Source organism: Gadus chalcogrammus, chromosome 16, assembly GCF_026213295.1.
Source record: "Gadus chalcogrammus isolate NIFS_2021 chromosome 16, NIFS_Gcha_1.0, whole genome shotgun sequence".
Classification (NCBI taxonomy): domain Eukaryota; kingdom Metazoa; phylum Chordata; class Actinopteri; order Gadiformes; family Gadidae; genus Gadus; species Gadus chalcogrammus.
The window spans coordinates 16848059-16858058 of NC_079427.1; the positions used below are offsets into that span (position 1 = coordinate 16848059).

Below are 10000 nucleotides of genomic sequence, written 5' to 3' on the forward strand. Positions count from 1 at the left end.
AGGCCTCTGTTGGTGGTCGCTGTTTCCTCCGAGGTTGCTTCCTTGGACCAGAACACCGACCCAAAGACACCAGAACCCCTTAGTTCCTTTTGGCTTCAGCATTGTTGCTCTACTCAGGCAACAATAGCTCATGAACCGCTGCAGGAAAAGACAAGCAGAGCTTCTTAGGATTAGGCTGGGCGCTATTTAATATCTTTAAGGAGTATTTTAAATGTCCTGACTCACCCATGCTGTATGGAAAATGCTCCCATTTTTCTATATTATTCCACAATGAGGCCTTATAATCTGTTAAGAAACGCAACGGCTGACCAATACTTCTCTAATCTGTCATTTCACATGAACCTGCTTAAACACCCTCACTGCTGGAGCGCTGTCTTGGACTGATCCAACCAAGGCAGGAAGGTAAGGGGCGGGTGAGGTCTGAGATCTCTGGCACTCTGGTCACTTTCACTTGGTCACCTGTTGAAAGATTTATAAACCCTGTGAGGTAGAATGACGTGAAAGTGGTGAGCGTGGCCCAGAGAGAGAGAGAGGGAGAGAGAAATCGAGCCTGCAGAGAGCTCCTATTTCCCGTGTCAGATTACAGTATTTGTTCTTCTCAATCCCACCATGAAACTGATTAATGATTTGGCTTCACATTCTCGATGATGCGACTCTGCTTTAGGCATACGTTGTAGCGACGTGACCTGATGTGCTGTGCACCTGTGGCCCTCACTTAAGTATATCTAGTATATAGAGTAGCCTGTATCTCTGACTTGGTTACGTAAAATGTAAGATATTGGTTACATAAGAGAGATACATACTTGTCTTCGGATTGTATAATTTTCAGCATCAGTGATAACATTGTTATCAGATGTTGACCTTGAAAATGAATATACATCTATTATGGAGTCTTACACATTTGCATTATATTTATCAATATTTTTTTGTGTATTATTATTGAATATAATTTGTATGACGTAATCAGTAGATAGATAGATGTAATATCTAACAATAGTATTTTGTTATTGAATAATATCTAAATTGTAATTTGCTGAAATAATAGCATAAATGTACTAATAATTTCAAATAATCTATGGTATAATGTCATGTTAAATAGAGTAAATCAAAGTAATCGCCCGCGCGTGTGTGTGTGTGTGTGTGTGTGTGTGTGTGTGTGTGTGTGTGTGTGTGTGTGTGTGTGTGTGTGTGTGTGTGTGTGTGTGTGTGTGTGTGTGTGTGTGTGTGTGTGTGTGTGTAGTGTACAGTTTGCGGTATGTAGCATTTCTAATCAGACACTATTGTTGTATTCAATTGATGGACTTTGCCTGGCTACGGAATAACCTACAAATTTCATAATGTTAACCATGAACTATGCTCCTGCTCCTACTCTGGGTTTATGTAAGCAGACTAGCTTTCAACTTTCACCTAAATAAATAACTCTTTCCTCGTTCTCCATGCCTCAAATGTCAGTAATAAAGTCCCATATTTAGCAGAGGCACAAAAAAAATGCTAATCATATAATGGACTGCACCAGGACAAATTTGAGTGAAATATGTCAAAACAAGAGACTTAATAAATGTGTTCTGCGCATCTTACATGAGTGATACACACACATAATGTATTCACAATTAATTAATTGTACTGTACGTACATTTCCTCCATGATTTGACCACCCATGTTGTGAAGCTTACGTGTCAAAACCAAAAACACTGTACACTGTATTCATACAATATACTGTCTGTGACAACCACAAGAATCTACCAAATATACAGAATTCCCTGCCGGTTGGTTGAGGGATTGCACGGGACAGAAGAATCTAGCTCAGACAAATCAGTTGAATGTTTTCAAAAAGTATTTAATCAGCTCTCGAAGCAAAGTGGGACACGGACATGGAATGATATGGGGCAGAGCTGAGAACCCTGACAAGTTTTTATCCTTTTATAGCTTTGTAAAATTAACAGCTTGAACTCTTTCCCTCAGATAAATGTCAGAACAGGATGTGGAAACTTTTCATAAATGCTATCTATTTTCCATCATATCTTTCTGTCTTCCTTTTGATTTGTGGTTTTGTTTGGTAGTAGTAGTAGTGATCATCAGACAGAGAGCAGAAATGATCTGCATCCATTTTTACAATAACAAGTTGTGCATCAATTGATTACCATCAGATAGATATGATCTGCATCATTTTATACAAGTTGAGTATCAATTGATTCTTTGTGTTTGTGTTTTTGTGTTTGTATTTGTATTTGTTTCTGTATCACGGTTGGTGTGTATGTGTGTCTGTGTGTGTTCATAGTGAGGTATTGCGCTGTCTTGCTGTGTTGTGTTGGACTGTGTTGTGATACATTGAGGTCGGTTATCAGGGGGACCCTCCACGTACTGGTTGTTGACATAGGCAGTGTTTATAGCTTCTGATAACAGGAGCCTTTATAAGACAGGGATCAGACAGCCAGCCTCTGAACCAGCTGCTATACAGCTTAGGGCCAAAAAGTGCTGCATGTGCTGCCACAACTCAAGTATTTGGAGAATCTTGCACATCGTTTTGAATCGATAAATACCTTCATACCTCAGACAACGCCCATCATTTTTTCTTGAATATACATCATCATGTATTTCAAAGGACTGATCATTACCATGTCACTCCTAACAACTTCAGGTAGGATTCCATCTGTGGTTTTTCCGTGCTCCCATGCAGAAGCGATTTTAGTTTTTTAATGAAAGGTTCTCACAGATATGCTTTTCTCCTCAGCATTCCCGCTTTATCCCAACGCCAATCAAAGAGAGATCGCCTTGGCCGATCCCAAGGAAAACGAGGCCCAGGATAAGACGGAACACACTAGGGATGTGGAGTAAGTGTGTTAAGTAGAAGAGCATCTAACACAAAGCCATCTTCATTGGCACATGGTGGTGACAAACCGTCTAAATCGGATAGCGGCTGTCCACCAGATGCATTTTCATCCCAATAAACGTTCTACTTCTATCTACCTTTCAGTGTTGAAAATACGCTGTATTCATTCTCCTCTGCTCCTCCTTCTCATCCCACAGCGGGGCCTACAAGAGCTACATGGACAGCAGCGACCTCTACACCACGGAAGAGGGAGAGGGCCGCAGCAAACGCCCCATGGAAGACGGGATGCGACACAAGCTCAACACGGAGTCCGAGCGGCTGCGCGTCCGCATGCGCCAGGAGCTGGCCGAGCTGACGGAGAGGCTGTCCCCGCAGCCGGTTCGTGCCGCCGCTGCCGCCGCCGCCGGGGCCCTGGGGGACATGAGGCAGCGCCTGGCCCCGCTCACCCAGCAGCTCCAGAGCTCCCTGAGCACCAACGCCCGGGAGATGTGCGGCCAGCTCGGCCTCTTCCTCCGAGGGCTGGAGCAGGCGGAGGCCCGGGCAGAGGCCGGCCCCTCGACGTACAGGGAGGCCTTCCACGGGATGAGCCGGACCCTGGAGCGCGGCGGGGCCACGCTCACCGACGTCACCGGCGACTTCCAGAGCAAGGCGTCGGAGGCGATGGATCAGCAGAGGGAACGAGAGGGAGGAGACGGGGCGGTGGAGGAGGAGGAGGAGGAGCGATCGGGCCAGATGTGGCGCGAGATGAGGAGCCGGCTGGCCCAGGAGATGAGCTCCACCCGGCTGGAGGCGCAGAGCAGGCTGGGGGCGCTGAAGGCTGAGCTCACCGCTCTGCTGGTGACCTCGCAGCCTCTGAAGACCGAGGTCACGGCGAGTGTGAGCGAGTTCTGCCAAAGGGCAGCACTTCAGACCCAAGGGTTTCAGGCCCGGATTGAGAGGTTGTTCCTGGGGATGGAGGAAGAGCAGGAGGCCCCTGGAGCCCCGTCCTCGCCTGCTGACTCCTCGCAGCCCGGCAGTCTCTTGCAGGACGACTTCTCGGCCAAATTCTCTGCTCTGATCCAGGACATTCTGCATTTGGTGCAGTGAGTTTTGTGCATTAGTGTATATAGATGAAATATTGTGTGTATATATGTAAATTAGTATTGTGGTGATTATCAGAAACAATTGACTGTGTTTCGTGAACTGTACAGCGCTTGTAAGGAAGTAACATTTTATTTTAAACATTATGTGCAAATTTTGTTTGTATCTTTTTTACAAATCCCGTTTATGACATTAAAGACAGTCTTCTTTAACTCTGCATTTTGTGTTTATTTCCAAAGCAGCAACAGCATCATAATAACATCAGACATCAATTGAGCTTGATATTTTTTATTTCCAAGCATTGTAAATCATCATGAGTTAATACATACCGCTGTTTATTCACACGCTGATCATTGAGAAAACAGCACTGAAACATTACTTTCATAGATTTCATAGATGGAGTTCCGATACAGATCCCTCATTCACCAATATAACATATTGATACATAATACAGTTATACAGAAAAAACACAGTAAAATATGACTAGGACAGCTGAGGGATCACTTATGAGTGATTGCTTAGTATAATTAAGCATAATTGTGATCAATGTTTCAGATGAATACATCTTGAGAGTATTTGAACTAATCCCCTACCATGACCTGCAGTGAATACAGTTATGGTGTGGCAGCATCAGCTGACCTGTCGTGTGACCACGTCAGTTAAAAGCACTAAGGCCCGCCCCTGAGTAGTAGAACTTCTTGACGGCCATCCAGCTGGCAAGGATCACCAAGGTGACAGCAGCAGATCCAAACAGCGCCCCCAGCACCACTGCTGTCACACTGCTGTCCTCTGCTGGGGATTGGCTTGCGGCTGCGCATAAAGGTCCAGAGAGAAAAATTAACATTGCTTACATGCTATTATCCAACAAACATGCGATCATCCAAAGCAAAATGACAGGTTGTTTACAACGTACAGTAAAATTGTTATACACTATATAATATGCAAAGAATACCTTTTGTTTACCTGTAATAAAAAACGTATTTTAATTGGTAACAAAAAAAGCCTACTATGATCTTTGCTTGGGATGACCATGAACTCACCATCTTCATCTTCAGCTGCAAGGGACGAGTCTATAGGGTGGAAAATATATTGATTACACATCATTGCAGTTACTGAATACTGTAATCAGTAATAGTTGTGGCATGCTGCATGGGCCTCACCTCCTCTGCCCATGGCGAGCGGACCAAAGGACACTGTGGCCACCTCCTCCGTGTCCTGTTCAACGGAGCGAGCCCATCTCCTTCTTCTTCGACTAGTACAGGCCTTCAACACAACCCCTCAGCCAAGTTAGTTTAGGGTCACCAGCCAGTCACAATGATAATCATTTACATATGGAAAGAAACTGCATTTGTTTAACTGTTGTAATGAATGTGACTTAATTAATAAAGTTTAGTTTGTGAAATGGGGCACCATTGTAACTTCATAATGTTTAAGCCCTGCAATGGGAAAGGTTTCAATTTGGCACGATCGTATCAAATCTTCAGGGATCAAATTACTTCGCTGCTATGTTTTATTCTGCGCTAATAAACACTGCTTCTAGTTTACTTGGAAATATCCCATACAAGAGATGCAATCCAAAAAAGACACGCTTTCAAGTTGTGTTGATGCCAATATTCAATATTCTCTTTCTCTTCGCTTTTGGTTCATTTTATTGAATGCCAATGTTTGTTATTGTAAAGTCCTCTTGTCTTGGACCCCTGTGAAGACGAGCTCACGTAACAATAACAAACTAAAGGAGGTCATTGTGAACAGATAGACCCCCTTGAACTCACGTCGATCAGTTCCTGACACTTGGTGGGCTCACACAGCCGGAGAATACAGTGGAGGTAGATGCTGGACTTCTCCTGGTCTCGGTGCTCCACGAAGCGGAACGCCTCAAAGTTGAAGCGGGAGTTCTTGGCCACGCCGTTGATGGTGAGTGCGGCCTTCTGGTTCACAGAGCAGCTGGGGAGCATCAGCGGGAGACGGTGGTCATCACACGCTGCGTTTGCTGTTTCCCAAGTATGGCTTTACGTTGACAAACTTACCCGGCAATGAAGAAGTTGTGCCGCTCCGTTTGGGATAGGTTATAAGGGCTCGATGTCGCAAAACAGTGATTCAGAAACAAATTGAAACTGTCCAGGGAAAGTTAGTTGCTGAGGGGTTTGGGTTGTGAAAGGATAGTATAAAATCAACTCAAAACACAGTAAAGTAAGTAAAGTGCAGCATAGTATCATATCCTCTTGAAACACGGTATAGCATAGTATAGTATAATATCAACTTAAAACATTGTGAAGTGTAGTATAGTATCACATCATCTTAAAACCGAGTACCTTATGGTATAATAGCATATTAAAACACTACATACTTCCCAGTCATGTTGACAGCCTCAACTTCAACATAGATTTTGGTTCTCAGTTCGAGTCCACTGACGGGCACCAGCAATTGATGATTATAGTTTGTGTCCTTAAAGCAAACATAAAGGATGAAACATACAACCAAGCCTGAATGCAGGTCCTAGTTAGATAACCTCATTAAGGTGGTGAAGGAGCGTTCCTTACATTATATACGGTCATCTTCAGGGTGTCGATGAAGGTTCCGTTGTTGTCCCTGTTCGCCACTGAGACTGAAGACCTGACACACATCAAGAAAATTGACAAAAAGAAAAACATACATTCTATGTGTTTTTACATTCTACCGTGCTTTAAAAGTAATCACATTTGCATCGCATCATAAACGTTGAAAAGCGATATTGTGTCTGCTCTGAATCTGAGTCACTTAAGTTCAACATGTTGGGTTTAACCGTCTAACCGCAACTGAAGCAACATGCAATATTTAGACCTTCTCTACAGACTCTCTCTATAGACTCTCCCTAGAGAATCTATCTATAGACTTATGCTATAGACCCTCCCTATAGACTCACTCCATACACAACATCTCTATAGACTAGTATGGAGTCTATACAGTTAGTCTATAAAGAGGGTCTATAGAGGGGGTGTATACGATAGACCCTCTCTATACACCCTCTCTATAGATTCTCTCTATAGAATCTCTTGATAGAATAACTCTTTAGGCTATCTATAGAGCCTCTATAGACTCGCTCTAAAGAGCCCCTCTATAAACCTCTCTGTAGACTGTCTCTTTAGACTATCTATAGAGCCTCTATAGACTCGCTCTAAAGAGCCCCTCTATAAACCTCTCTGTAGACTGTCTCTTTAGAGTATCTATAGAGCCTCTATAGACTCGCTCTAAAGAGCCCCTCTATAAACCTCTCTGTAGACTCTCTCTACACCAGTAGACAACGTATGTAGGCTAGGCCAACCCCCTCCAACACTCCAAGCTCCCGCCGGAGTAGACTCCAGTGGGTCCACAACAGGTCATGAAGGATGGATGGAGGGTCAGCCTGATGGAGGCGGTGTTCTGATTCAAAAAGCGGGGGTTGAGACTCACGCTATGATCTGTGTGTTGTTGAGGAGGTACTCCAGCGGGTACCGGCAAGAGAAGTGGTAGTAGAGGTCAGTGGCGTAGCTGATCAAGCCCTCGCTGGAGCCCGGCGTGTCCACAAAGCCGGTGATGATCAACGACTGGACGGTGGAGAAATCTCCGAAGTGCCCCGAAGGGTCGGGCGCCTCATCCACGATCTAAACGAAACAGTAGAGAGACATCACAAACTACGTCACTTCTACCCGCAGCAACAAAAGCTTCAGATGGGCAGGTTCTCTCCGCCCTCCTCCGCGTCCTCCATCTATTTCCATTCATGTACCAAAAAAAAACGACAACCCCTCTCCATTGCCTGGGAGCACCCTGTGAGGATAACACGCGGCCATCCCTTACCTGCAGCGACTGGCGACACAGGTTAGCCTGTGTGTGATTGACAGGGAGCTGGTAGCGGATCACAGGAGGGACCACGTCCGTGTGGATGGTGCCCTGGCAGTCGGGGATGCTGTGTTCCCCGTTCAGTGCCAGGCCCGTCGCATTAAAGCCCGCCCACTGGGCCGAGCAGAGGTTGACCTCGAGCGTGATCATGCTGGTGCCACAGTCCACCATCATGTCAGTGTTGTCTGGGGAAGGAGAAGAGTATGGCAAAGGAAGTGAGTTGGATGAATGTGTTTGACTGTGTGAAGAAAAAAATGTAGAAAGAGTAAAGAAAGGCAGTTAGATGAATATGTATGATTCGTCCTACAAATATTTAGGAGACAGTGAGGATGATTAAAAATATGGCGTGGCATCTCTTCTGAATAATTGTTTAGCATTTCCGTTACAAAAATATGTTTTTCTTTCACACAAAATATTAGTTTCTATCATATATTTTGGATCATTTTAAACACGAGATTCATCATTTATTATACTTTACCTGGTACCCGGTCATACTCAGACGAGCAGTTGTAGGTGGAGAGAGTGGGCTGGATAAACACCAACACCAGGGGGAGACATAAGTGAAGCAGCATGGTGTCTGGAAGGTACGCACTACTCCTGTATTTTGTGGGAGACAAGAAAGCTTACAATCAAACAATACAATGCACGCTTCTATCAATTCAGATATTAAATACGTTTCTGATTTATAAAATAAATATGAAAACCTTTAACTTTAGGATTTCTCTGACTGAAATGCAGACTAGCCCCGCTGTGATTTGAGCAGTGATTATATAGTCCTACCTTGGAGAGAGGATATTTGAGCTGGAGTTTCTGTCAGAGCAGCACAGGTGGGATGAGGCTTTTATATTCCCGCATGGCCTCCGAGCTCATTCCAAAGAAGTGTGACGGTCTTGAGCACGCCCCCTGATAAATAGAGACCCCGACGACAATACACCGGCATGGACACTGAATACATGACACGTTATGAAATAAGTTATAATAATTATGACATATTCACTGTGTCGATGCACATACACACATACACATGTATTAAACATAGCACCTGGACATACATTTAGTCTCATTGCTGGTTTCAAGCCTAAAAAGAAAACATGAACACACTTTCAGATTCAACTTTACTGTCATTGTGCAGAGTACAAGTAGGCCTACAGAGACAAAAATCTAAACAGAAGTGCAAAAGAGCTGTTGAGGTGCAGTTTGAAAATGATTGTCATATAGTGCAATATAAGTACAGTATAGTTTAAATAATAGGGTGGGATAGTGCAAGAGTAGGGAAAACAGTCAAGTAGAGAATACAGTATGAGCAGCATGAGATGGATATAACAGATATAATGGGTAAGAGCAGCATAGATAGACAGTACGGTAAGTATGAAAAGTATGATAATATGATAATATAATATATAATATAATATACAATATGATAATATAATAATAGTGGATTAGATACAGTTATTAGATATTAGATACATTATATACAGTCAAGTACTATAGATAGTGCAGTGTCAAATGTACAGGCAGATATAAGGACAAGTAGTCATGAGTGATGCAGTGGCCAGGGGGTTGGGTTGGGGCGGTCACATGGGTGTGGAGTTCAGTAGGGTAACAGCCTGAGGGAAAAAGCTTCCCCTGAACCTGCTGGTCCAGGTGCCGAGAGAAGCGCTTGCCGCTTTCCAGAGGGAAGGAGGGTAAACAGTCTATGGTTGGGAGGAAAATGGTATTGTGCGTTGCTGCGCGGCTTGCGCAGGCGGCGCTTTGTCTGGACAGTCTCGATGGCGGGGAGAGAGGAACCGGTGATGCGTTGTGCCACTTTCACCACCCTCTGCAGTGCTTTCCGGTCAGAGGCAGAGCAGTTACCACACCACACTGTGACACAGTTGGTCTGTATGCTCTCTATGGCGTAGCGGTAGAAGTTCAACAGGATCTGAGGAGGCAGTTGGGCCTTTTTTAGTCTCCTCAGGAAGAAGAGGCGCTGGTGAGCCTTCTTGATCAGGGCAGAGGTGCTGATGGACCAGGAGAGGTCCTCAGAAATGTGGACCCCCAGAAACCTAAAGCTGGTGACACGCTCAACCTCTGTTCAGTTGATGTGGAGATGGGTGTGTGTGCCACCTTTAGACTTTCTGTCGTCCACGATGATCTCTTTTGTCTTCTTGGTTTGCACAAAGTGTTGTTGTTCTTCATGTTGCAACACAAAGCCTAATCGTCCCCACCAATGTCTTTGCATGTTTCAGGTTTCCC

At 44.4% G+C, this 10000-nt stretch overlaps 3 protein-coding genes across 3 annotated transcripts in view; 1 reads left to right on the forward strand and 2 right to left on the reverse strand.

Annotated features, from left to right (window-relative positions):
• Positions 1-519, reverse strand: part of LOC130406493 (uncharacterized) — a 28235-nt gene extending 27716 nt beyond the window's left edge. The window contains exons 1-2 of the mRNA XM_056612106.1: positions 226-519; positions 1-138 (exon numbers count right to left, since the gene is read on the reverse strand). The exon at positions 1-138 is cut by the window's left edge and continues 13 nt beyond it. Of these exons, the coding sequence (XP_056468081.1) occupies positions 1-132 (132 nt within the window). The 5' untranslated portion in view covers positions 133-138; positions 226-519. The remainder of the gene's footprint in view (positions 139-225) is intronic.
• A 1888-nt stretch (positions 520-2407) lies between these two features.
• Positions 2408-4109, forward strand: zgc:162608 (uncharacterized protein LOC100037332 homolog). The gene is made up of 3 exons (XM_056611634.1): positions 2408-2638; positions 2732-2831; positions 3028-4109. Exons 1-3 carry the CDS (start codon positions 2590-2592, stop codon positions 3914-3916), a joined length of 1038 nt encoding a protein of 345 aa, XP_056467609.1. The 5' UTR covers positions 2408-2589; the 3' UTR covers positions 3917-4109.
• A 456-nt stretch (positions 4110-4565) lies between these two features.
• Positions 4566-8627, reverse strand: LOC130405639 (zona pellucida-like domain-containing protein 1). Its single transcript, XM_056610814.1, has 11 exons — positions 8546-8627; positions 8244-8362; positions 7724-7950; positions 7340-7530; positions 6451-6523; positions 6258-6355; positions 5938-6024; positions 5683-5854; positions 5071-5173; positions 4951-4980; positions 4566-4720 (listed from the first exon to the last, which is right to left on the reverse strand). The coding sequence occupies exons 2-11, from the start codon at positions 8335-8337 to the stop codon at positions 4566-4568; spliced, it is 1230 nt and encodes a 409-aa protein (XP_056466789.1). The 5' UTR covers positions 8338-8362; positions 8546-8627.
• Positions 8628-10000: the final 1373 nt, after the last annotated feature.

Bases quoted from the DNA above. Each gene is read 5' to 3' on its own strand.
- zgc:162608 (XM_056611634.1), top strand. From the start codon at position 2,590: ATGTATTTCAAAGGACTGATCATTACCATGTCACTCCTAACAACTTCA. The intron at 2,639-2,731 runs GTAGGATTCCAT...TTTTCTCCTCAG, and splicing joins GTCACTCCTAACAACTTCAG to CATTCCCGCTTTATCCCAAC. The intron at 2,832-3,027 runs GTAAGTGTGTTA...CTCATCCCACAG, and splicing joins GAACACACTAGGGATGTGGA to CGGGGCCTACAAGAGCTACA.
- LOC130405639 (XM_056610814.1), bottom strand. From the start codon at position 8,337: ATGCTGCTTCACTTATGTCTCCCCCTGGTGTTGGTGTTTATCCAGCCC. The intron at 6,356-6,450 runs GTAAGGAACGCT...GTTTGCTTTAAG, and splicing joins TGAAGATGACCGTATATAAT to GACACAAACTATAATCATCA. The intron at 4,981-5,070 runs GTGAGGCCCATG...TCCACCCTATAG, and splicing joins GCTCGCCATGGGCAGAGGAG to ACTCGTCCCTTGCAGCTGAA.